The following is a 27985-nucleotide window of genomic DNA, read 5'->3' on the forward strand; positions in this document are numbered from 1 at the left end:
TCAGGGGCTCCCCAGCTTACTCCCCGACACGCCAGGCTCTGGGTGGGGTTCCACGGTGCCAGCTCCCTAGAGACAGTGAGGGAACTTCCTCCCTGCCCTGAAGACTGTGGACACTTTCCTTCAGCCTGCTTTTCCTTGGCATCTCCTGAGCTGCCCACAGGATGCCCTGCTCTCCAGCCTTTCCTCCTCCATGTAGCGAAGAAAGTTCTCGGCCTGCAGAACCATGACCAGGAAGCCTGGGTCCGAGCCATCCTCTTTCCAGTGCCGTGTGCCAGGTACACCGAGGGCAGAGTCTTTCCCACGGCCCCTCAGTTAGGGGACCCCATCTTCCCAGATTGCCCAGGACTGTCCCAGTTTTAACACTCTGTATCTCCAGAAATCTGCAGTTTCTGGGTAAAGCAGGACAGTCACGCCAAGTCCATCACCTCTTCTCTGTATAAATGGCAAGATCTAGTGTCCTCCAGCCTCCTCCCATCCCTCTTTGGTCTGTTTGAGCTTAAAAGAAGCCCAGGAGGAGAAGGCTCCTTGGAATTCTTGAGATCTGGACTCTTTTACAAAGATGGTCACATCAGCCGATGCTGCGCTGGCCCAGAGGCTATTGGCCAGAGAGTCCCTCCTTCTGTGGGGTCTGTAGCTCAATTGACTGCCCCTCCTTTCTCTCAGTGGTCTCTCAGCTGGCACCCAGGGCAGCCACACCTCATCTGGCTTAGTGTTTGGAATAAATAGCCTGGCCCCACCAGGCCCAGAAGCCCTGCAGTCTGGGGGAGGAGGGAAAGGTGAGGCAGAAGCAGGACCGCTCCCAGAAGCCAGGGATGCTGATGGCTGGGTTTCCCTTGGTCTCCCTGATGTCTGGTCCGCAGAGCTTGGGCCGGAGCTCTGCCTGTGACAGGAGCTGGCTGTCAAGAGAGGGGGCTGACACCCCCATCCGAGATGGTGGCTCTCTGCTCCTGGCCTGTGGCTCCCGAGGGGCCTGGGGAAGAGTAGAGAAGAGACTGCCAGACTGCGGGAGCCCGCGGGGATTTGGCGGGGTTTGTTTTTCCTCCACGCTGTCTGCAGAGGTGAGGGCATGAATAAAAGAATGAGGAAGATTTACTGTTCCCACCGCTTGGCAGTAGCCCTGTATTTGTACAGGGGATCCGAGGCGGGAGCGGGTGGGGGTGAGGCTGGCACTCAGAGACAGCCAGAGCCTTGTCAGGCTTTCTGCCAGCACCCTGGGGTGAAGATGAAGGTGAGGCTGGGAGGGGCCTCCTTGGACCAACTCTCCAACCAGCAGGGGCCAGAGAGTCCCCTCCGCCTACTCTGCAGCCTCCCCCCTGCAGGAACCCAGGGCAGACAGCTTGCATCCTTGAGTCTCTCAGTCCGGGTGCATGTGCTGGACCTGACGGGCCTCTGCAAGTGGGGACCCTGAAAGAGAGGGCTGGGCTCGTCTGTCACACCTTGTGTCTGGGAATGAACTTTCCTCACGGCCTCGCCTGGCCTGGCCCTGGGATCTAGAACTTTCAGCTGAAAGTGGCTGTGGACAGGGTCCACTCTCACCTGTGTGTGTGTGTGTGTGTGTGAGTCGTGTCTGACTCTTTGTGACCCCATGGACTGTAGCCCACCAGGCTCCTCTGTCCATGCGATTTATATTCTCTGGGCAAGAATACTGGAGAGGGTAGCCATCCCCTTTCCCAGGGATCTTCCCAATCCAGGGAGTGAACCTGGGTCTCCTGCCTGGCAAGCGGATTCTTTACCGTCTCAGCCACCAGGGAAGGCCTTTGCATGCATGTCCATGGCTATACAAGAGTGTCTTGATGACACTGTCCTTTCCTGGGGCCATCAAAAGATGGGTCACTTTTTGAAGCAAGTCGCTTTTAATGGGCCACTCTGGCATTGGGAGGGAGCAGAGAGAGGAGAGTCTGAGTGACTGGGGGTGGCCCCTGGGAGGCGGTATGTCTGGAGGTCTGTGTGCCTCTGTTTCTTTCTCTGAGTGTGTGCACGTGTGCATCTATGAACATGTCTGTGTGCATCTGGGTGTGTCTGGGTGTATTTTTGTCTGGGTGTCTGTGTATTTGTGTGTCTCTATGTGTGCGTGTGTTCTGTGGGAAACCTGGGGGGACTTGAGAGGAGAAGCGGGAAGGGGAGAAATGTGAGGAGCCTGGGGAGGCCTCGGCTGGATAAACCCCCCAACCCTGAAGAGGAAGATCTGATTCTGGGCAGTTTCCTGATGAAGGGCCCCCACCTCTTTTATTGCCCCCATCCATGGTCAGTGTCAGAGAGGACTTCTCTGGTCCAGTCTCCATGGGAGTTGAAATTCATGCCTATCCGTTAATCGAGGCAGAAAAAAGATACCAGAAGGGGATGGCCTCCCTGTGCACCCCCACTCCTCAGAAGTACTGAAGCAGGGCACCCCGGCCACATTTCAGGGAACCCCACTTTCATCAGCCCGGCCCCCACGGTGGTCCCTGGGCTCCTCCTACCTGGTAGAAAAATACCCAGAGTGATTCTTCAGGATTCCCATTCATGAGGTCTCTCAGAAATTAATTGAGATAAATGTGGAGAAAAAGACTAGTGTACAAATAGCTTGTGCTCCAGAACTCTCCTACAGAATTCAATAAAAACTGAGGAGAGTCAAAGCTAATTAGGAAAAATAGATATATAGGGTCAAGGAAAGGCAGTGGGAGAGGAAAGGGGATATGGATCTGCATGTGCATTGGAAAGATCTGAATTAAACCAGCCCTGGACTGCATTGTGTCATTTCCCTGTTCCCAGTGTGTTGAAGCCCTAAGCCTCTGGGTGACTGTATTTGGAGAAGGGCCTTTAGGGGGAAGTTATGACCAACCTAGATAGCACATTCAAAAGCAGAGAGATTGCTTTGCCAACTAAGGTCCATCTAGTCAAGGCTATGGTTTTTCCAGTAGTCATGTATGGATGTGAGAGCTGGACTATGAAGAAGGCTGAGCGCCGAAGAATTGATGCTTTTGAACTGTGGTGTTGGAGAAGACTCTTGAGAGTCCCTTGGACTGCAAGGAGATCAGCCCTGGGATTTCTTTGGAGGGAATGATGCTAAAGCTGAAACTCCAGTACTTTGGCCACCTCATGTGAGGAGCTGACTCATTGGAAAAGACTCTGATGCTGGGAGGGATTGGGGGCAGGAGGAGAAGGGGATGACAGAGGATGAGATGGCTGGATGGCATCACTGACTTGATGGACATGAGTCTGAGTGAACTCCAGGAGTTGGTGATGGACAGGGAGGCCTGACGTGCTGTGATTCATGGGGTCGCAAAGAGTCGGACGCAACTGAACTGAACTGAAGGGTGGGGCCCTGATCCCATAGGATTGGCGTCCTTAGAAGAAGAGGAAGAGACACTGGAGCTCTCTCTGCTTTTCTTATCCACATGGAGCAGAGGCCATGTGAGGATGCAGCGAGGAGGTGGCCGTCCGCCCTCCAGGAGGGGAGTTCCCACCAGAAACCCACCCGGATGATGGCGTCTTGATCTTGGACTTCCAGGCTCCAGGACTGTGAGAAATAGATTTGTTTTTTGAGCCACCCAGTCTTGGTTTTCTGTTATGGCACCCCAGCAGACTCATGGGGAGCCCGGGTGGCTCAGCGGTAAGGAATCTGTCTGCCAATGCAGGAGACATGAGTTTGTCTCTGGGTCAGGAAGATCCCCTGGAGAAGGGGATGGCAACCCACTCCAGTCTTCTTGCCTGGAAACTCCTGGGGATGGAGGAGCCTGATGGGCTGTGGTCCATGGCGTTGCAAAGAGTTGGACACGACTGGGCAGGAGCACAGGCAGACTAGTAGAAAACCAAATCACCACAGGACACACTCACAGACCAGTGTAATCAACACCAGAGCAGCCCGGGGCGCTCCAGCCTGCCGTGCAGCCTGTGGCCCTGGCAATCCTCTTACCGTGTGTGGGAAGCATTTAGAAGAGGCTGGGCGGGAGGGGAGAAGCGTGCTGGCCCCGGAGCCCTGAAGTCTGGGTCCTAATCTGTGGCTTGTTAACCAAGCCCAGCTGTCACTGGTCCTTGCTGAGTTTCTATTTTCTCCTCTAAGTAACGGGACTAATAAAATATGTCCTGTGAAACTCACAGGGCAAATGGGAATACCAGTAAAATAAAGAGAATGCTCTGGAGATTGTGAAGAGCTAGGCAAATGTGAAAGGTTACTGTTCCCAACCTGTAGTGGCAAACCTGCCAGAAGTCACATCTATTCAGTCAAACCCCATTTATTGAAGGTCATCTTGGTACTATGTCCCCTCTAAGCCTAGAGTACCCAGAATTGAATAAAGAAGCACTACCTTCAAGGGGTTTGTGATCTAGTTGGAGACACTCACTAAAAACAGGTCATAATTATTATCTGCTAAACAACACAAATATGGAACATTTGGAAAGAATTTGCTATAACTACCTTACAACCTTTATAGATAGATGCTTATTGCCAAGAAAGAAATGATATGGTAAATGTAGAAATTTTCCTACTATCTTAGTATGTAAGCTTTCAAGAAAACCAGCGGAGGCTAATAGTGTTTTGATTGTAACCACAGACGTGTGGTTTCCATGCCAACGTATTTGTGAGAATGAAAAGCTCGAGACGAAATACTGCCTCAGAAATCACAGTGTGGCTAGCTCGCCTTGGTTGAGTCATATTCTCATTAGGAAAGGTGAGCTCTCTCCCTGCCCCCCTCACCCCCAATGCCCATGCCTGGCCGTAGTGTGTGTGTGCTCCCAATGTACACATGAACACAATGGTGGGTAAAGGAGGGGGGGGTGTCTGGGTGGGGGGAGTCAGATCAGGCTCCTCTTGGAATCCTGAATGCTAACCCTTTCCCATCACTTTATGTTCCTGAGTCTCAGTTTCCTTGTCTGTATGATAGAAGTAATACTGCCTTAAAAGATTTATTGTCTTATACCTGAAATGATATCAAAGGTATTATTATCTTGAAAGAGTGAGTAGCATTGTAGTCACACAGGTAGCAGTCCAGAACACAGCTCAGCATGGAAGGGCTTTCCCATGCCTGTAGGAGCCAGGCCAGCCGGGCTCTGGAGGCTGCCTGCAGTTTGACGCCTGCCTTTAGTTCTGTGCCTGGCTTGTCTCAGCATCTCCCCTGCTGGCTTCTGACCATGCCTTCCTCTCTCTCTTCTCTCCTCTTCCCTTTCCTCTTCCCTCCCTGTCTTCCTTTCCTTCACTGTTATTGAATGCCTGTTGTGTGCTGGATGTAATAAAGATAAATATCTCACTATTCCAATAGAGCCTTTGACTGTGTGGATCACAATAAGCTGTGGAAAATTCTGAAAGAAATGGGAATACCAGAGCACCTGACGTGCCTCTTGAGAAACCTATATGCAGGTCAGGAAGCAACAGTTAGGACTGGACATGGAACAACAGACTGGTTCCAAATAGGAAAAAGAGTACATGAAGGCTATATATGGTCACCCTGCTTATTTAACTTATATGCAGAGTACATCATGAGAAACGCTGGACTGGAAGAAACACAAGCTGGAATCAAGATTGCCAGGAGAAATATCAATAACCTCAGATATGCAGATGACACCACCCTTATGGCAGAAAGTGAAGAGGAACTAAAAAGCCTCTTGATGAAAGTGAAAGAGGAGAGTAAAAAAGTTGGCTTAAAGCTCAACATTCAGAAAACGAAGATCATGGCATCTGGTCCCATCACTTCATGGGAAATAGATGGGGAAACAGTGGAAACAGTGTCAGACTTTATTTGTTTGGGCTCCAGAATCACTGCAGATGGTGATTGCAGCCATGAAATTAAAAGATGCTTACTCCTTGGAAGGAAAGTTATGACCAACTTAGAGAGCATATTCAAAAGCCAGAGGTATTACTTTGCCAACAAAGGTCCGTCTAATCAAGGCTATGGTTTTTCCAGTGGTCATGTATGGATGTGAGAGTTGGACTGTGAAGAAGGCTGAGCACCGAAGAATTAATGCGTTTGTACTGTGGTGTTGGAGAAGACTCTTGAGAGTCCCTTGGACTGCAAGGAGATCCAACCAGTCCATTCTGAAGGAGATCAGCTCTGGATTTCTTTGGAGGAATGATGCTAAAGCTGAAGCTCCAGTACTTTGGCCACCTCATGTGAAGAGTTGACTCATTGGAAGTCTCTGATGCTGGGAGGGATTGAGAGCAGGAGGAGAAGGGGGCGACAGAGGATGAGATGGCTGGATGGCATCACTGACTCTATGGACGTGAGTCTGAGTGAACTCTGGGAGTTGGTGATGAACAGGGAGGCCTGGCATGCTGCGATTCATGGGGTCGCAAAGAGTCGGACATGACTGAGCGATTGAACTGAACTGAACTGATTCCAATAGAAGCTTGAGGTCATGTGTGCACTTGGAGATGTGCACCAGTCCTCTCAGGACAGGGTCAGGAATAAGGAGCCTGGATTGAGCATGGCGTTGGGTAGGGGATTCCGCTTGAGTTGGACCTGGACTGAAGAGATGTTAGCTGAACTGGGGCAGGACTGAGGGGATGTGACTGGGAAGGGAAGAGAGAATGGGGGCATCTTGGGACAAGGGAAGTGTGTGAAATACCTGATATTTCTGGGCAATGCCAAGTGGTTCTGTGCAAGTGGTCCTACGGTGACGGAGCAGGAGCAGGTCTGATGCCAGTGAACACTACGTGGGGAAGAGCCAAGGAGTCCTCACTTTGTTCTGTGGGAGATGGGGAGGAGCCTGAAAGTGTTAAAGCTGGGGCGACTTGTAGTCAAATCTTGTGAGAACCTGTGAATGCGTGATGGAGAGGCTGCTCTGGAAGAGGCATGCAGGGGGCTCTGAGGGTGCACTGGCACCCCATTATAACCAACTGAGTTGGACTCCAAACTTCTTCTAAAGATAAAGTCTTTATTTGGGACCCTTAAATATATGAGGCAAAAGCAGTGTTTTGTTAGTATGCGTTTATATCCCAAATTGGTGTTACCTACTTAGTATAAAATCAGTGTGACTGATAACATCCTTTTGATGAGCATAGGAATTTTTAGTCAGGGACCATGGCATCAGATTGCAGAGTAATATCAGTTTCCAGACTCATTTTGCTCCCAGGGTTTGATTCGGTTGCAAAGCACCAGGAAGTCCTGACTTACACATTTGGGTGCCTGCTTAGCTGTTCAGTCATGTCTGACTCTTTGCAACCTTTTGGACTATAGCCCACCAGGCTCCCCTGTCCATGGGATTCGTCAGGCAAGAATACTGGAGTGGGTTGCCATTTCCTTCTCCAGACTTACACATTTAAGTAGTGGATAATAGCAATGGGTTTTTCACAACTTGACTTTTAGTCTCAGTAGACTCTTTAATTAAAAGGGGAAAACTTCGCTCAGAGACTTGCATAAAAATGTGTTAATTTTGTATTCTAATAGGCTGATGGTCTCCATGTGCCTAAAATGGTATTAAACATACTTTAATTACGATTTAATTAGTTAAAATATCTTCACTTAGGCTACCATAACAAAATACTATAGACTAGGTGGCTTAAATGACATAAATTAATTTTCTCACACTTCTGGACGGAAAGTCCCAAGATTGAGGCCTTAGAAGGGTTTGGTTTCCAGTGAGACCTCTCATCCTGGCTTGCAAATGGCCATCTTCTCACTGTGTCCTCACATGATGGAGAGAGAGAGAAAGCTCTAGTTTCTCTTCTTCTGAGGACACCAAGGGACTTCCCTGGTAGTAAGAAGGCTAAGGCTCCATGATTCCAATGCAGGGGGCCTGGGTTTGATCCCTGGTCAAGGAACTAGATCCCATAGGCTGCAACTAAGAGTTTGCATGCCTCTTGCTGAAGGCAAAAGGAGAAGGTGGCACCAGAGGATGAGATGATGAGATAGCATCACTGACTCAATGGACATGGATTTGAAAAAACTCCAGGAGACAATGGAGGACAGAGGAGCCTGGTGTGCTGCAGTCCGTGGGGTCGCAAAGAGTCATATAAGACTTAGCCACTTAACAGGAAGGACACCAATTCCATCAGGAGGCCCTATCCTTGTTACTTTATCTAAACCTAAGCACCTTCCAAAGGCCATTACATTGGGGATTAGGCCTTCAACATGTAAGTTTTGAGGGAACACAAACATTTAGTCCATAACAGTCTTATAGCACCAAGAAATCTTGATTTTCACAGTTAAGCAGTTGTGAGTAGAAATAGGTTTTCCACAGCTTGACTTTTAGTCTCAGGACAGTCTCTAATTAAGAAGGGAAAACTTAACTCAAAGCCCTGTGTAGCAAGGAGAAATTTTGGCATCCTAAGTAAATGGGCTGGTGTTCTCCATGTACCCCAATGTGATGGGCATATCACATTCTCATTTTGCTTTATATGGTTTTAATATATTTTAAATGAAATTTCGCGCTTCCCAGATGGCTCAGTGGGTAAACAATCCACCTGCAATGCAGGAGACGCAGGTTTGATCCCTGAGTTGAGGACATTCCCTGGAGGAGAGCATGGCAACCCACTCCAGTATTCTTGCCTGGAGAATCTCATGGACAGAGGAGCCTGGTGGGCTATGGTCCATGGGGTCGAAAAGAGTCAGATATGACTGAAGTGACTGAGCAGTCATGCATGCAAATGAAATTTAAATTGGTTATTTAAGAAATCTTGAGTCACATATGAAAACTGAAGAGACATGAGATCATTCCTCCCTTGAGAGTGAAGGGTGTTGCTTGACTTGTGTGTGTTGGTCATTCCCTGGGGGACACAAAGTGACCCTCACCGTAGCCAAAGTTGAACACTTAGGGTTGCACTAACACCCAGTTCTTCAGTGTGGGCATAGACAGACTTCTCTCAAAACTGGCAGGAGTATGTGTGTGTGTGTGTGCGCGCGCACGTGTGCAGGGGTAGCTACACGGGGTCTCTCTTTCCCATGGACAGCATGTAGCGTTTGTGTAACCTTGGTCTCTGATCTGTGGGCTTTGGGAGAGCCCAGCAAACTGTCAGGCTATTGAGAGACCTTGTATCCATCCCGTGTACACTCCTGGAGATTCCTTGGACTACAAAAAGCCCACCAACAGGTGACTGGCAGCAACTCCAGTTACTGAGTACCTACTGTGTGCTGGGCACAGGTTGATGCACTTTGTATGCACTGACATTTAAAATCTTTGCAATAACCCTGTGAGACAACTGCTATTATTATCACCATTTTATAGATGAGAATATTGAGGCAGTAGGAGGTTAAGCATCTCCTTGCCCAAAATCACACAGCTAGTAAGTGATGGGGCTGGGATTTGAATCACCATGCCCCTTAATGTCTCTTGAAGATAAGAATTCACATGAGACCTCTGAGGTCAACTATCTTATCATTGGGAATCAATATAGCATTTCTTAATTTTCCCTACTAATACCCTCAGTGTTAGTCATAGAAAGTGTGTTCCTCTGATGATTTGCGACACACAGTACAACTGGAGAGGAGGATTCAACATATGTGTGAACTCTTTTTTAAAGGTATAGATACTATTTTTTATTATGGAATAAGATTTTTTGGGGGGCTGTGCTGAGTCTTCCACGCTGTGCAGGCTTTTCTTTAGTTGTGGCGAGTGGGGGCCACTCTATAGTTGCAGGGCGCAGGCTTCTCATTGCAGAGGCTTCTTTTGTTGAGGAGTGCAGGCTTTAGGCACTCAGGCTCAGGAGCTGTGGTTCCCCGGCTCTAGAGCACAGGCTCAATAGTTGTGGCGCACAGGCTTAGTTGCTCCCCGGCATGTGGGATCTTCCCAGATCAGGGATCTAACCTGTGTCTCCTGCATTGGCAGGCATTTTCTCTATCCCTGAGCCACCAGGGAAGCCCTGAACTTTTTCGCAGTGTGCTTTTTTGGAACTGGGCTTGAGCCCTCCCTGGTCTGGATTCACGAGGCTATCAGAAAGTATTATGGATCATGAAGTCAGTAAACTGTCCTAGTGGGTCTGTGAGCCAGGAAGTCTCTGTTTAACTTTTAATTGCATGATCCAAGATACAAAAGGGTGGGACAGACTCGGTGCAGAGAACTGGTGGGATCCTGAGGCTGTGGGTACAACGTGGTCCTGGCTCCTGGATCCTCTGCACTGCTCTTTTTTTTCTTCTGGTCTTGGTCCTTCCAAGTAATGAGAAACAGCCCATTAAGGTTCCTCCAAAGATAGGGGGTTGAAATGCTCTAGAGGAGCCTGGAATGAAAGCGAATCGACAAAGCAACTAAATTGATAGGAAACGGCAGAATGTGTGTGTGTGTGTTGGGGGGTGGGGGCAGCCATTGCAAGCTCAGTCTATTACGGGAAGATCCCACAAGGCCAGGCTGGATTTTCTCGAGAATGAAAGCTAAGCTGAACAGACTGAATAAATGAAGACACCAAGTAAACACAGAGCTGCACGGATCAGCAGGACCAGCGCCTTCTGGAATCAGGTCACAGTCCAGGTGGCAGCTGACCTGTTTGCCAAGGTCTCAGAGTGGCCACCACACCTTGAAGTTGGAAAGAGTTTATTTCAGGGTTAACGAAAGGAATCTCCTGCTGGGAGCAATTTTATGAAGCTTGTTATCTCTGGTGTTCATGCCAGAGGAGGAGAATAGCATCAAGGAAGGGCTTAATGAGTTCTTGGGGAGTAGAGGGGGAAAGGGCTGTTAAGGGGGGTCAGGAAGGTGCGGGGAAGCTGACTAAGCTCCTGGGTTTGTCGCTGTGAAGGTCAGCAGCCCCTCCGCCCCCTGGTGCCCCTGCGCACCCAAGTGGATGCAAGTCAGGATGCCCAGTGACCCTTGAGGGCTTCTGCAGTTTCCCGTGTGAGGCACCCACTCCCGGGCTTAGTCTGAGCATTGTATGCAGAGGTTGAGCACCCCTGATTCAGAGCCCAGAAAACTCAAGGGGGTGGTTCCCTAAGTCACACTGAGCTCAGGCTTCTCTACAAGCAAGGAACTGGTTCCAACCTAACCACAGCTCTGTGAATTGAGTGTGTGGCCCTCTTTCCCAGTGGCCAGACCATCACCCTTGGCCCAGAAGAGCACGGAGGGAACCAGAGCTTTGGGAACACCTCCTTTGTAACAAGCACTTGAACCGTGCATGTTAACTACATTGGTTCACTGAATCCTTACAAAAACCCTGCCAGGGGACCATCTGTTCTTTTCTGTCTAAATGGGGAAATAGGCTCAGAGAGGCCAAGCGACACATCCAAGATCACACAGCTGGTGAGGTGTAGGGACAGGGTTCAAGTACACATTTTGTGTGTGTGGGAGGGGGTCCCAAAGATCACACAGCTGGTGAGGTATAGGGACAGGGTTCAAGTACACATTTTGTGTGTGTGTGTGGGGGGGGGTCCCAAACCCCCAAATGCAATGTGTTCTTTGCATTACCCCTGCCTCCTGAGCAGAAGGCCAGAAGCTCACCTCTTTCCTGAAGCCTGGGAGCAGGTGGCATGGTACCTCCCAGCAGGGCCTGGGCCAGAATGGTCCCCTCAGGACTCAGATGCTCTCAGTCCTTGCTCTGACCTTGGACAAGTCTTTTGACTGTTCTGGGCCTCAGTTTCCCGCATGGCACTCCCCGTTCCCTTGTAGGACCATGCACATAAGATGAGAACAGATGTACAGAAGCCCTTTGTCACTGTCAGGGACAGGTTTGCACATGGATCTTTAGGATGACAATTCTATCAGCGTTAAACTGCCCAGGGCGGTCCCTCCTCTCTTCTGGAACTTGCACCCCTGGGGATCTTGGGGAGAATGTTGGTGATGTGTAGACAGACATTCTGGTCTTGAACAATGAAGATCTCACTATTCAACCAAGGAGGAAGTCATTGACAGTTTCTTTCAGAGTCTGCTCTGATCGTTGTGGGAAAGAGTGGGGAAAGATCCATCTAAGAGGCAAAACTTTTGTGCCAGCACAAGAAAAGAAGTAATTTTTCAACTGAAGGCCTGGGCAGCCCACCAAACGCTAGGGAACAACGGAAGGCGCTCTGGCTCAAGAGGAGGGCAGCCGTGGGTCAGTTCTCTGCAGAAGCTCCAGCCAGAATCTCGGGCGTTGGATGGAGGAGGGAGGTGGTGTTGGTAAATGCAGGAGGAGATGAAGGGTCCATGTGGACCTTGGGAGGCCCTGTGGGTTCTGCTCAGCAGGCTTGGCTCCCTGCTGTTGTGAAGGAGCCCTCCCAGGTCCCTTGCTGTCCCATTTATTTCCTAGTGGTGAGGTCCCTGAGGAACTTAAGGTCCCCGAGGAACTTAAGGTCCCTGAGTTGCGAGCATGTGTGCCCTGTTGTGTCTGCCTCTTTGTGACCCCGTGGACTGCTGTCTGCCAGGCTCCTGTGTCCATGGAATTTCCCAGACAAGTTTACTGGAGTGGGTTGCCATTCCTTCTCCCAGGGATCTTCCTGACCCAGGGATTGAACCTGCTTCTCCCATGTCTCCTGCACAGTCTTTACCACCTGAAATGGAAATTGTCCACTGAAATTGCCCCTCTCTTAAAACACTGTCTCTAAAGAGACTTCATCCCTTCCCAGACCACTCCCTTTCTTGCCACCTGTCCCTCAGCTTATTCTTTGCAGACTGTCCAGAACAGACACAATCTGATCAACACCTCCCACTCCCAGTTTTGATCCTTCAGAGACATAAAGGCTTTTATTGTGCTGTTCTTCTTTAGTTTCCATGAGCAGCCACTGAACTGCTGCTCTGTGCCAGGCACCCAGGGTGCGGATAAATAAACTGGCACTTGTATTAATCATCCCTTTTCATTTTCTGGTGTTTTAACCTCTGGGCCTCGCTGACTCTGGAGGGGGTCACTTGGGACACTATAGATTATATATATATATATATATATATATATATATATATGAGAAGGAAATGGCAATCCACTCCAGTGTTCTTGCCTGGAGAATCCCAGGGACGGGGGAGCCTGGTGGGCTGCCGTCTATGGGGTCACACAGAGTCGGACACGACTGAAGCGACTTAGCAGCAGCAGCAGCAGCAGTGGCTCAGAAGTAACGAATCTGCCTGCAATGCAGGAGACGCAGGAGACTTGGGTTTGATCCCTGGGCAGGAAGATCCCCTGGAGAAGAGCATGGCAGCTCACTGCAATATTCTTCCCATCAACAGAGGAACGTGGCAGGCTACAGTCCGTGTAGTCTCAAACAGTTGGAAATGACTGAAGCAGCTGAACACACATACAGTATATTACTCATTCTGTACCATATGTCCTTGGAGCTTATAGCTGTACCTTATCATTACACCTTAGTTTATAACCTTATAGTTATACCTTAGACCTATAGTTTGTGCCTCTGACTCCACTACCCCTATATTGCCCCTCCCCCTTCGCTTTCCCCATTGGTCACCACTAGTTTGTTCTCCGTGTGTGTGCGCTGCTTTTTGGTTATATACACTAGTTTGTTGTATTTTTTAGATTCCACATACAAGTGATATCGTATAGTGTTTGTCTTTCTCTGTCTGACTTCAAGTAGCATGATGCCCTCCAAGTCCATCCAGGTTGGTGCAAATGGGAAAAATTTCATTCTTTTTATGGCTGAAGAGTATTCCATTGTATATACGTACCACGTCTTCTTTGGCCTTCCCAGGTGGCACTAAAGGTAAAGAACTCACCTGCCAGTGCAGGAGACGTAAGAGACTCAAGTTTGACCCCTGAGTAGGGAAGATCCTGGGAGGAGGGTAAGGCAACACACTTCAGTGTTCTTGCCTGGACAATCCCATGGACAGAGGAGGCTGGCAGGCTATAGTCCGTAGGGTTACAGAGAGTTGGACATGACGGAAGTGACAGCACAGACATGCACACCACATCTTCTTTATCCGTTCATCTGTTGAAGGACACTTAAATTGCTTCTATGTATTGGCGGTTGTAAATAATAATGATGCTATGAACATTAGGGTGCACATATCTTTTCAAATTAGTGTTTTTGGTTTTTTCAGAGAGATATATTTTGGAGATAGAATATTCTAGGCTTGGTGAAAGAATGGATGAGGGGGAAGGATGTAGAAGGATGGGTGGCAATGTATACAAACCCTGAGATATGCTGGGTTTCTAACTTGAGCACCTGGAGAATGGGAACATCCTTCTTAAGTTGGGCAGACCACGGGAAGAGGAGATTGGAAGGGAAATTGACACATTCTGATGTGGACTTCCTAGGGGTGAGGTGTTTTCATTATAGGAAACAGCCTTGGTGGAGCAGCTGGAAATCAGACTCTGGGAGCCCATGTAGGTAAGGCTGAAATGTTTCTGGTGTGGGGTTGGCACTCCCTGAGTAGACCTTAGTGGTCTGTACTCTTTGCGGGACTATGGGGCTGCTTCCTTGCGTGCATTAAGAGTTTCTCCAAAAGTTTTTTTGTATCATCCAGCGACTCCAGAGATTCTATGGGGAAGGCTGCGGAGGGCTTGGCAGTAGGGAGTGGGCTCAACTCCTTCCCCCGAGGCTGACTACACCCCTTCGGAAGTTCTGGGCATTCTGGAAGGACTCAGAGGGGAGAAGGGAGCTTGGATAGACACATTTCATCTAACCATAACAATGCTAAAATCAAATGACTCAGCATCCTAGACTCTGCTTAGAAGTGAGATAGATCCCACTCCACCCCCCAAATCTCCTGTTTTTCATATCAGATACAGTGTTTTTCAGAAATCCCAACCAAAGTCTGGGTATTACTGCTCAAACACCCCGAGCCAAAATGCAAGGAAACACAAATAAGTCTAAAGCTTTGGCAGAACAGCTGAGACCATTAGAGCAGGAGAGAGAGAGCTGGCAAAACATCAAAGCAAAGCCAGTTTTCTCCTGCAACTCAAGGATTGTTCCAAAGGCAGTAATCAAGTATCTGGAGAAGTGGAGAATTTGTCCTGGGCTGAGGTTGTGATGAGAGGTTCCTGCTGATACATGTGCTCTTGTTTAATCCTTTTCCAATGTTTCTGATGCTGGGTGAGGTGGTGTCTAGCTTAGGCTAGTGGTCAAAACCCCTAAGCCCAAACCAGCCCCAAAGAGAGGGCGGTGATGTAGGGGTGGAGTGGGGGATGGGGTGAGTTTGGAGTGTGGCTTCCGAGGTGGCTCAGCAGTAAAGACTCTGCCTGCTAATGCAGGAAACTCAGGGGATGTGGGCTTGATCCCTAGGTTGGGAAGATTCCCTGGAGAAGGACAGAGGAGCCTGGTGGACTACAGTCAATGGGGTCTCAAAGAACTAGTCACGAGTTAGTGACTAAGCAACAGTGGAGGGATCTTAGCTGAAGCAGATATGCTGGTCTATGTGCACTTAGATGTCCTTAATGGAAATCTTTGGTGTGTAAATGGGTCTTATTTATCTCCATATACTCAGCCTAATGCTGGCTGGTGCAGGCAGCTAGTGCTTGGTAAATATTTGAGGCATTATGCTGTGAACTGCTTTATGGGAATAAAGTGGAGGCGGTGAAACACTCCAGCCTGGGAGGAGAGTCTCTGCGGAGCCAGCAGCGGAGGAGGCTGGAATCTCCCCAGAGGGAGATTGTGGAAGGTGAGGCTTGATGTGGAAGGTGAGGCTATTAGAGGGATTAAAGGGAGAGAGGAGGACAGACAGAATGAAGGGATAAGGGCTGACAAAGGAGAGCAAAGGAAGAGATGAGATAGCTGATGGAGATCAAAATGCAGGGACAGATGGAGGTCCTGGCAGGACTTCTGCAGGCCAGAGGAAGGAGACATAGCAGTTCCCAGGCCTAGGAGCTCCTTTGCCTAGGCTCCATCCAAGTCCTTGGATGGAGGCCTCAGAAACTAGAGCAGAGACTGTATGCTAAGTGGGCAACTTTGCCAGCAAGACCACTGAGCAAACTGTGGTTCTAATGCCCTTTCTCAGAAAATATCCCCAAATATCATTGTCATGTCATTTATCAACTCAGTGGCTCCCCAATGCTTGCAGCTCTAAGTCTCACCTTTATTCCTCATCTCCTATCCATTTACTCATTAATTAATTCAAAAATATTTATTGAGTGCCTCCTTTATGCCAGGTCCACTCTGGGCACAAGGGTTCCTGGACCAGCCTCATCAGCATCATCTGGTGTATTAGTTATCTGTGGCTACCTAACAAGTCACTCAAGACTTGGTGGCCTAAAACAACAATAGCAATTTGCTGTCCCTCATAGCTTCCGTAGGTTCTGACTTAGGGTTTCTTGTGAAGTAGCAGTCAAAATATTGGCTGAGGCTGCAGTCATCTGAAGGCTTGACCAGAACCGGAGGAGTAGCTCCCACGGTGACTCATTCGCATGGCTGTAAGTTGGTGTTGATTTTTCCTTGGAGGCTTCAGTTCTAAACCCTGTGACCCTCTCCACAAGGCTACCTGAGTGTCCTCAGAACATGGTGGCTGGCGTCCCCTGGGCAATCCAAGACAGTGAGCGGCGAGCTGCAATGTTTTCTATAACCTCATCTTTTTATTTTTATTTTTTAAGTTAGTTAATTTGATGAGATGGTTGGATAGCATCACCAACTCAAAGGACATGAGTTTGAGCAAGCTCTGGGAGTTGGTGATGGACAGCGAAGCCTGGCATGCTGTAGTCCATGGGGTCACAAACGTCGGACACGACTGAGAGACTGAACTGAACTGAATTTATTTTAATTGGAGGATAATTACTTTGCAATCCTGTGATGGCCTCTGCCGTACATCAACATGAATTGGCCATAGGCATACATGTGCCCCCCTTCCTGAGCACCCCTCCCACCACCCTCCCCACCCCATCCTTCCTGGCTGTCATAGAACACTGGCTTTGGGTTCCCTGCATCATGCATCAAACTCCCCCTGGATATCTATATTACATACAGTAATGCATATCTTTGGATAAGAAAGTTGTGGTACATATGCACAATGGAATATTACTCAGCTATAAAAAGGAACACATTTGAGTCAGTTCTAATGAAGCGGATGAACCTAGAGTGTATTATACAAAGTAAAGTAAGTTAGAAAGAGAAAAGCAAATATTGTATATTAATGCATATGTACAGAATCTGGAAAGATAGTACCCGTGATCCTTTGTGCGGGGCAGCAAAGGAGACGCAGACAGGAAGAGAGGGTGGGATGATTGTAACCTCATCTTAGAAGTCACACACCATTGCTTCCACAAGACGCTCTTGCGTCACACAAGTCAGCTCTATTCAACGTGGGAGGAAACCCCATGCAGGTTTCCCAGGAAGCAAGAATCTCAAGGGTCATTTGTGAGACTGGAAACTTGTTAGAAGTGCAAATTCTCAGGGCTTCCCTGTGGTCCAGTGGCTAAGCCTCTGAGGTCCCAATGCAGTGGGCCCGAGTTCGATTCTTGATTGGGGAACTAGATCCCACACGCCGTAACAGTTTGGATGGTGCAACTAAGACCTGGTGCAGCCAAATAAATAAGAAATAAATATTAAACAAAAAAGAATGCAAATTCTCAGGCCTAACCTAAGACCTATGGAATCAGACACTCCTGGAAGATGGACCTATAACTGGTGTTTTTTTTTTTTTTTTTAAGATTTTTTTTGTTGAAGACTATTTTCTTTAAAGTCTTTATTGCTTCTGTTACAACATTGCTTCTGTTTTTATGTTTTGTTTTGTTTTTGCCCTGAGGCATGTGGGATCCTAGCTCCCCAGCTAGAGACTGAAACTTCCCCTGCACTGAAAGGTGAAATCTTAGCCACTGGATCAGCAGCTGCTGCTGCTGCTGCTAAGTTGCTTCAGTCGTGTCCAACTCTGTGCGACCCCATAGACGGCAGCCCACCAGGCTCTGCCGTCCCTGGGATTCTCCAGGCAAGAGCACTGGAGTGGGTTGCCATTGCCTTCTCCACTGGATCACCAGAGAAGTCCTCAAATGGTGTTTTAATAAGCACTCCCAATGATTCTAAAGCACAGTAAAATCCAGGAAACACTGCAATGGTGGATGAAACAGTCTCCGTTTTCGAGTTGCTCATCGCCCAGCTTAAATTATTAAGCAATCATGAAACAGTCCCATAGCAAGCGCAGCGAGAGGTCTGGGGACGTTTCCTGGCCCTGCATTTAAGGTCTGCCTTAGCCTGAACTCCTCTGACCCTCCCTCTTGCTCCTTATCTTTCCCTTCCTACTTGGGCCCTCTGCTGTTGTTGCAGAAACCAATACTCAAGAAACCAAGCACCACACTCAGAGAGTTGGAGAACCAGGTTTATTACACGGGCGGGCTCAGAGGAGTTAACACTCCAAGCTCTGAGCCCTGAACAAAGGGATTGCAGAGTTTTTATAGACAGACTCTAGCGGGCAACACTAACTGTTAATAGGCTGGTTTAAACTAAGGCATTTCGTGCTCGCAGGAACTGCAGTCAAGACGGGGAGGGGGATGCCTAGCCTGGACAGGCATGATTAAGCAGGCTTGCTGGGGCTGGGTGACTGCAAAGAGCAGGACAAGGGCGCGTGAGATAAACTCCAGTTCCTAGTATTGCAAGTCCCCACTTTCTGAGACTATGTGGCTACGTGATCTAGACTTTGCAAGGGGCTAGCTGAGTTACAGAGGCAGAAGGAGGAGGTTATGTAAAATTTTAACTTTTCCTCTTCACTGTCATCGGCCCTCTTTCTTGTTCCCGGGCCCCCACATGGTGCTTATTCCCTCTTCCGCATGGGTGTGACGGCCTCTGGCATGGTGTCTGACACATAGTAGTCGTTTTATAAATGTGACCGTGCTTCCATTCCTTTGTTCTGGATTTCACATGTCAGCTAAAATTGGCACTTGCCAAGGGCTTTTGCCATCTGCCTCTAGAGACTGAACCCTGTGCCACTACAGCTCCTGACCTTCAATACCCCCTGAGGGGGATTCAGGGTGGAGAGTGAGGCACTCTGTGTTCCAGGGAAACTGGTGGAACCAGTCTTTAGACAATCAGATATTTTCAGGAACTGATTTCATGATTCCAATCCTTGCATCTCCTCATATCTAGAAAAGCTCTAAATTCCTTCTGGAAAAGCACTAACTTCCTTCATAGTGATGTCACCTCCTTGTGATTAGCATGAGACTTTTGTAAAACCAGTGCTTGATTGCACTGAACTCCCCTTCATCAGAATCTTATGTACTGGCCTGCCCCCACTGCCTCTTTGGAGCAGTCTCAGAGCTATCCTAGGTGCTGTCTCCTGGGCTGCAGTCCTCATTTTGCCCCAAATAAAACTTTACTTGCAGCTCTCTTGTTGTACACCTTTCTCACTTGTCACCCATTTGGAGGATCTGTATCCTGTGCCTTCCACCCAATCAAATTCTAACCTTTTTTTCAAAGCCTGATGCTGGGTTCCATTTTCACAAAGCATTTCAGACATCTCTAGTTTCTCCCTTCCCTGAATCTCTGAGCACTTAGAGTCTGACTCATACAGTCTAAACCTTGATTCCACTGATGCATTTTGTCCAGTATTTTTCTTTCTCACAAATTCTCCATTTGTGACCATCTTGGCAGCCCTAATCACTGTTTGAAATTGCTTTATTATTCTGCTTTCTTGCTGCTTCCTATCATCACCACCTGGGCCTCAGACCTTGCCTCCACCAATAGGCTTAAATCACTGCCCCTCCCACCCAGGGTCCCTGGGAGAGAAGAGCCTCCAAGGTCAAATACCTCTAAATTGGTTTGTCTTTGTTAATGTGCTCCTACTACATGCAAGGCCCCAAGGTAGAACCTGGACTATTGGAGAGAGTTCCCTCATAGCTAGGCTGGTAAAGAATCTGCCTGCAATGCAGGAGACCCCAGCTTGATTCCTGGGTCCCGAAGACCCACTGGAGAAAGGATAGGCTACCCACTCCAGCATTTCTTGAACTTCCCTGGTGGCTCAGCTGGTAAAGAATCCGCCTGCATTGTGGGAGACCTGGGTTCAATCCCTGGGTTGGGAAGATCCCCTGGAGAAGGGAATGGCTACCTATTCTGGTATTGTAGCCTGGAGAATTCCATGGATTGTACAGTCCATGGGGTGGCAAAGAGTCAGAAACGACTGAGCTACTTTCACTTTCACATTTCATGTGACTGTGGCACATTCGTATCCCGAGGCAGACACCTCCTGTGGCTGAAAGAGCCCAGGGCAAAAGGCCTGCGGATTCCTGGCCCTTCCGCTGCATAATCCTGGGCAAGCCCTCCTCATTCATTCTGACTTCAGTTTTCTCATCTTTGACACGATGCCCACAGCCACCCACATCCAAAGGCTCATAAATACCTAAGGAAAGAATGGATATGGAAGAATGAAACTATAAAACTACCAAAGAAATGAGTGTTAATACTGAAAAGAGTTATCAGTGGTTTATTACCTACATATACAATGTTTACTACACGTTAGGACCTGCGTCAGGTCCTGGATGTAGCATGGTGAAAGATCTCCCTTAATTATCACTTGAGACTTTGGAACAATTATCAGGGAGAACAAGGCAGAGCTAGATAGCTCTTATAAATTAATTATTTGTGGTGTAATTAGAATTTAGCTATTTTAAAAACTGAAGTATAGTTGACTTATAGGCTTCCCTGGTGGCTCAGCTGGTAAAGAAACCCCTGCAATGCGGGAGACCTGGGTTCGATCCCTGGGTTGGGAAGATCCCCTGGAGAAGAAAAAGGCTACCCACTCCTACATTCTGGCCTGGAGAATCCCATGGACTATATAATCCACGGGGTTGCAAAGAGTCGGACATGACTGAGCGACTTTCTCTTTCATTTGACCTACAATATTGTATTTGTTTCAGGTGTACAGCGCAGTGATTCAGATGCCTACATATATTTATATAAAATACATTTTTCTGAGTTTTTTCCTTTATAGCTATTACAAAATATTGAGTATAGTTCCCTGTGCTATACAGAGGATCCTTGCTGTTTATCTATTTTATATATAGTAGTGTGTATATGTTAATCCCAATCTTCTAATTTATTCTTCCCTGTCTGACCCCTCTTCCCCTTTGGTAACCAGAAGTTTGTTTTCTAGGTCTGTAGGTCTGTTTCCGTTTTGTAAATAAATTCATTTGTATCTTTTTTTTTTAATTCCACATATAAGTGATAGCATATGACACTGTCCTTTCTCTGTCTGTACTTCATGCATGTGTGCTGTGTGCTCAGGTACGTCAGTCGTGTTTGACTCTGCAACCCAACCAGTAGTCCAGCTATTATGGACTGTGACCGCCAGGCCCCTGTGTCCATGGGATTCGCCAGGCAAGAAAACTGGAGTGGGTTGCCATGCCCTCCTCCAGGGGATCCTCCCGACCCAGGGGTCAAACCTGCGTCTCCTGCTTCTGCTGTACTGCAGGCAGATTCTTTACCACTGAGCCGCTGGGGAAGCCCCTGCCTTCCTTCATTTTGCATGGCGGTCTCTCGGTTCATCCCTGTTGCTGCAAATGGCATTATTCCATTCTGTTTTACGGCTGAGCAATACTCCTCTGTGTGTATATACCGCATCTTCTTTGCCCACTCGTCTGAAGTGAACACTTAGGCCGTTTCCATGTCTTGGCTATTGTAAATAGTGCTGCGGTGAACACTGGGGTGCATGTATCTTTTCGAATTACCGTTTTCTCCTGATACACGTCCAGGAGTGGGATTGCAGGATAGCACTTCGAACAAGTGGGCAGACACTGTGTGTGCGGGCAGGAGGGAGGAATAGAAGGACTAGGACCCTGACAGGCTGGCAGAGACCAGTTGAAATGGTACCAGTTCACAGACAGCTCCCTAAGCCCTTCACCTTCCTTTCTTCCTGCCCCCAAGGGCCCCAGTGCAGTCCTCAGTTTTGCTATAGGATGTGGCTGCCTGTGTCTTCCCAGTGGGCTGGGCCAAGGAGCAGAGAGGAGGTGGGTCTCTGTGGATTCCTCTGAGCTGGGCTTCATCTGCAAGAGGCCCCTTTGGAGAGCCTTGCCCACTAGGCCATGATCCCACCCTCAGGGCTATCCATCAGGCCCCTACCTTTTAAAAACTATAACATGTGAACTGTAACTCATGTAATTATTTCTCAGATTGTTTTCAATATCAAAAGCAGGTGTCAGTTCTAATTGCCTTGAGGACTGATTCCTCTGTACAACCGACTCAACTGCAGACATAAACATGCTTACCCTCACCGCAGGGGTGGGTGTGGGATAAAAAACATGCCCCCGTGGTTGCCTTCTAATAAGGAGCCATGTTTGGGCCTCTCTCACTAACGTGATGCTCTTGGGGCCCCTCTGCCCTGCTTGGGATGGAAGGCAGTCATCTGCTTGCCTCTGATGAATTCATGTTCAGAGAAGATGACAGCCAGGTGTAGTGGGAAGATCATTAAAGTGGAGTCAGGAGAATGCTCTTGGTCCCAGCCCTGTCACTAACTAGCTGGTGGCCTTGGTCCAGTCACAGAGCCTCCTTGTACCTGAGTTCTCTTCTGTCGGCTGGGTGGGAAGGATGGGGGTGACCCCTAAAGGCCCTTGCAGCTTTCATAGTCTGGGATTGTAGGAGGAGCCTCCAAGCTTGTTTCATGCCCTCTGATTTTATAACTTCTGTCTGCCTCTCCGCAGTACCTTTCTCCTCCTCACAAGCTGGTATTTCTGTGCACATCAGCATCCCACCAGAAGGGACTCAGTATTATACGCAGATCATAGATGAGTGTTGCAATGTGAACACCCTACCCAGCAGCCCACGTGTAATGTGGTATGTCCTCCCTTAAAGAGAACAAAAAGGGAACACCATAGAGGTGAGCTCTGGAGACTAATTGTAAATTTTGTGACTAGTCTAAATTTGTGTCTTTGTCACTTTCAAGCTTAAATTGTCACCTCTCCAAGCCCCAAACCCCAGTATAAGGTAATAGTCTCCAATATCAGTTATTGCTGAAATAGTTTATCCTTGGTCATTAAGGAACTTACCTCAATTTTTCAAAAAGCTGCTGACCTCCTATCATGTGCAAAATTATGGATGCTAAAGGACAGAACAGTCTCTTTTGGGGGAACATGTAGTATATGCTATTCATTGATTATCTAAGAGGATAATCGTACGTTTTGAACATCTTAAGGTCTCAGCATGCTGACCTCGTAATAACAGCAGTGACTAACTTTTTTTTAGTTAATGCAGAAATATTCGCTAGCCACCATGCTAAGCACTATGTAGTTATTTTCCCGTGTAATCTTTATAACAGTCCCATTCTAGGGATGTGGAAACTGAGGCCCAGAGACTTCAAGTAACTAGTCCAAGTCGTATAACCAGTAATGACAGCATAGGGGCTCCAATCAGGTGGCCTGCCTCTAAAACCCATGATATTTATTGTGTGAATGGTCTGCTTGGTGTGAAGTTGACAATCTACAAATATTGCCTGGATGATTAATCAGAGAAGAGTGGGACCTTGGAAGAACAAATGAGTGGAAAGCTTTGCAGTACAGCCCGAGCGGCTTGGGGTGTTCCCTTCCGCCTCAGGAATGGGGCCCAGGCCCTGCCACCAATGAATGGCCTCTGGGTCTTTTTTAGTTCTCACCCACTCTTGCACCCACATTTATGATGTTTTTATTTGAGGGCAGCCTGTGCTCTGGGTCCCTCAGATGACTCCTTTTCACACTGTCTTCACTCCCACCTCTGCCCAGGCCTCCTTTCAGCTGGGCTGTTATGTAATGTAGTCCTGGCCTGAGATCCTGAGATATCCTGGGCTGTGCTCTCAGGGTTCTTCCCTTATCTCCTTCCCAGACGCCCAGGATGGAGACCGGCCAGAGGAGCCGGGAGACGGCCTGGTTTATTGCCCTCAGCGCCCACCCTCTCCACATTCAGAGACTGCCAAGCTGAGAGACGCCCAGAGGCTGGGAGGCATCGGCCGGTGACAGCTCTTCCACTGGGCCTCCACGTTTGCGGTGCCAGTCCCTGGAGATTCAGGGAGCCAGGAATGCCCCCGAGGGCTGGCCACGGAGTCCGACCTCACCACCAGCCCTGGGCGCGGCCGGGCTGTCCTCTACCCTCGCTCCGCCTTTGTGCTTCCTTTGTGTTCCTATCAGAAGCCTGGTCCCTTGGGCCCCTCAGCCTCCCTGCGGTGTCAGCCCTGCCCCAGGAAAGGCTGAGGGTCTCACTCCCTCTAGAATGCAGAGGCTGCCCAGAGACGGACGAGGCGGGGGAGGGAAGGAGAGGGCTGGCTGCCCTGAGGGATGATGCCGGAGAGTGGGGAGAATCGGGGCAACTCCCGGAGTGTGAGCAGGCTTCCTGGGCCCTGGAATCACAAGCTGGCCCTCAATGCTGACTGAGGGAGAGAAAGGCGAGAGGGAATACATCCATTGAGAGCTTGCTCCCGGGAGCCCAGTCTGTGCTAGTCTTTCCGCATGGTCTCGCCTTTGACGCTTACGATGATCTTCTGGGTTGGGTTTGATGATTCCTCACAGATGAGGAAACTGAGGCTCAGAGAGGCTAAGTAACTCAACCATATTTTCACAGCCGTTGGTGGATCTGAGGCTTCCTGGCTGCCTCCCTGCAGTTGGCTCAGATGGGCACTTCTAGGGTTGGAGGCGAACTCTATGCTTCTGTGAATGTGTGTGTGTGTGTGCGTGCGTGTGTGTGCCTTCACATATGGACGTGGATGGTGTGGGAAGTACAGAGAAGGGGAGGAAGGCTTATCCTTCTCAGATTTGCAGATTCTGCCCAAATGTAGTGTCCGTGGGGGTCTGCAGAGATGCCTTCCCGCCCCACCCCAGCTCCTGTTGCTGCCCGCCGGCTCTTCTCCTCCTCAAGCTCAGACTGCCAGGACCGTGGTCCCCAGGCTGCCGCAGGGCTTTGGTGTTGCATGGCGGGCTCTAGTCTCTTTCCGTAACTGGGGGATAATTGCCAACGACATTCATGCGGAGCAGTGTCAAAACCAACTTTATTTTACTTAATTCCCCCCTTCTTCTAGGTGCTAAAAAGCTTTAGGGGGAAAAAAGCCTCTTCTAGAAAATTACACCCTGCATCTCTCTTTCTGCTGCTCCTAGGAAGTCATTTAAGATGGAAATTAGAGCCCATTATTGCACATTTAATTACCTACAAAATGAATGGCATATTTAATAGAAATGGCAAAATCCTCCAACATGTATAAGATTTCTAGTTCCACATCTGCAGACATGTTGCAAAATAATTCATAAACTGGGAGATGTGAGTTGCTGGGGGGTTCTTAGGGGAAAAGCCAAGGAATAGGGCTAAGGATCCAATGAGCTAACATCTCTGCTCCTGGAACAGAGGAATACAGAATTTGTTCCTAATGTGCTCAGAGATGGAGGTCCCTCCTTTTTGGGGGTGGGACAGCTCTAGGTGGGGGCCTGGGCAGGCTGCTCCTCGGCTGAGTGGGGAGAAGGAGGGGCGGCTTGTCCATCTCCAGCCCCTTACCCAGCCCCAGCTTCCCATGTCACCCATGTTGCAGCCCAGGAAGTCTGCAGAAGCAGCGGTGGGGAAGCCTCTAGAAATGGCAGAGACAAGCGGAGTCTCTGAGACAGTCACTGCGTGGCCGGCTTCATCATCCATCTCCCCCCACCACTGCTCTAGCTGTGTCTTCTCTGGCTTTGACTCTAAGCTATTGTTGTATTTTAGGATGTTTGTTCATTCACTTACCCAGGCAGCATTTATGGAACATCTGCTATTTGTGGAAAATCTGTTTGCTCATTCAACCATGCAAATAGGCAACCTTCTTCTTAAATACTATTATTCTTTCCTCATTCACTCATTTGTTTTAAGCAAAGAACTAACCAGCCAACACATATTGAATACCTACTGATCCACTTATTTATGTAACCAGTTGGCAACACTAGACCTACTGTTTGACCAGCCATCTATCTGCGCACCCATCAACCAACAAACTGGCCAACCACCCAACCAATATTTATTGAATGCCTATTCGTTCATACAATGAACATGTACTGGACATTGTGTAGACACTAGGGAAAAAATACACAAACACAACGAGCACATACTATTTATTGGGCGTTGTGCAGACACTAGGGAAACAAAGATCAATACACAGGTCCTGCCTTCAGGGAGCTTAGAGTCAAGTAAGAATATTAATAGCTGACATTTTTTCAGCATTTAATATATATGCCCGGCACTGTGCTGAATGATTTACATAGACTATCTTATTTGCTGTGCTAGGCACCATAAAGAAAAAGGCATAGAGAATTTAAATCAATTTCTCAATGTTACACAACTTTTGAGTGGTGGAGTTTCAGAGTTTGAACCCAGGCTCCTGGGTGGGGTATACATGTGGGATAAGATATATATTGTACACCTTATGCAGGAGAAAGAGAAGATGAATTGGCTCTGCCTGGAGGAAACAGAGGCAATTGGCATTTGATCTGGATATTTTGGCCCAGCCAGGTGGCTTCTGAAATCTTAGTTCCCCGATAGGGATTGAACCTGGGACCTCGGCAATGAGCGTGCAGAGTCCTAACCACTGGACTGCCAGGGAATTCCCTGACCTGTATCTCAAAGGAGTCCATGAGCCCGGGAAAGGGAGAGACATCCTGAATGGGACAGTATTGGGAATGGGAGAATGCAAACACGCGAAGACAGTTTCTGCTGTGGTACCTTCAGTATAACAGGAGAAGTGGTACACAGACACAATTTCAGTACATGATTTGTGGGAATGGATGACAAGTGTGAGATGGTGTGTGATGAATCAGACAGGTGGTCCAAATTAAGTTGTTAGGGAAGCAGAGGGACAGAAGACATCCCACCTGCTGTTGCTGCTGCTGCTGCGGCTAAGTTGCTTCAGTTGTGTCCTGCGACACCATAGACGGCAGCCCACCAAGCTCCCCCCATCCCTGGGATTCTCCAGGCAAGAACACTGGAGTGGGTTGCCATTTCCTTCTGCAATGCATGAAAGTGAAAAGTGAAAGTGAAGTCGCTCAGTTGTGTCTGACTCTTTGCGACCCCATGGACTGTAGCCTACCAGGCTCCTCTGTCCATGGGATCTTCCAGGCAAGAGTACTGGAGTGGGTTGCCATTGCCTTCTCCGAGACATCCCACCAGTTGGAGATAATCAGAAATGAGAGTATGGAGGAGACAGAGTTTAAGACAGACCCTGAATTGAGGCTAAGTAGAATCTCCTAAGCCAGGGACGGGGCTGGGGAGAAGTGGAATGGCATGAGAGGAGGAAATGGGCTGGAAAACCAGTGGTGCCATTTCAGGGTTTGGCGTGTGAGCCGTGAGTGAAGAAGAGTCTGGAAAGATGGTATAGATTGTAGAGGGACTTGAATGGCCATTTGGGGAGATTAGGCTTTATTTAGCAGGCAGTGGGGAGCCACTGGAAGTTTTGAGAGGGGAGACTGCTAATTATTCTGTTTCTTCCCTAAACTGTATGTACCAGGAGAAGGATTCCCATAAGCTCTATCATCCAGCTCCCCTGCTGGCCAGCTTCTGTTAGGCTTGGTCAGTGGGGCCCTGGCAATAGATCCAAGTGTGGGAAAAGAGAGAGGTCAGAAAACATCTCTGCTCTGTCCTGCTGGTCCAGCGGTGTCCCTCCAGAAATCTGTATTTTTAGCATTCACCCTGGGTAATTCTGATGTTCTAGTGGGTCTGGGAATCATTGATCTATACTGTGTACAGGTCACTTTCTCACTTAATCTTGCAACTGAAAACAAGATTTTTATCCATATTTTACAGGTGAGAAAATTGAGGCTCAAAAGCGTTGTGATGTGTCCAGTGTCACCAGCTTTTAAGCAGAATAGATGGGATTATAACCCACATTTCTGACTCCATTTTCATTTGTGGGAGAACCAATACCAAGTTAGAAGAACTTTGCAAAGATTGAGTCATCATACCATTTTCTTGAACCTGTTTCCTCTAATCTCTGCATTGCCAAACATTGCTCATATATTCTTTAATGCCCATCTTCACCATCATCTCCTCCATATAGCCTTATATGGTCCCTAGATAATCATAACCTCATAATCTTGTGGCTAAACCTAGTTGGTGTATATACGCATCTTCTCTCTTTGGTTTTCTCTAAACTTTAAGGGGCAATATGGAACAGTGGTTAGTGCGTGGCTTCTGGAATCTTTGCTCTCTTGGATTCAATAATCTCACTCACCCCCTCACTCAACTTCTGCATCTCATTGTCAGCTAGATGATGAGTGGTTCCATTTATGAAGCCCCACGGCATCATTCTCTGACCACACACACCCCCTGCCCAATCCCTCCAGGCTTATCACTCA

At 48.4% G+C, this 27985-nt stretch overlaps 1 protein-coding gene across 1 annotated transcript in view; it reads left to right on the forward strand.

The window, feature by feature from the left end:
• The window catches only part of TMPRSS5 (transmembrane protease, serine 5), a 39120-nt gene extending 15476 nt beyond the window's left edge, over positions 1-23644 (forward strand). The window contains 1 exon segment of the mRNA XM_018058925.1: positions 23489-23644. Within this exon segment, the coding sequence (XP_017914414.1) occupies positions 23489-23644 (156 nt within the window).

Source organism: Capra hircus, chromosome 15 (assembly GCF_001704415.2).
Source record: "Capra hircus breed San Clemente chromosome 15, ASM170441v1, whole genome shotgun sequence".
Lineage (NCBI taxonomy): Eukaryota > Metazoa > Chordata > Mammalia > Artiodactyla > Bovidae > Capra > Capra hircus.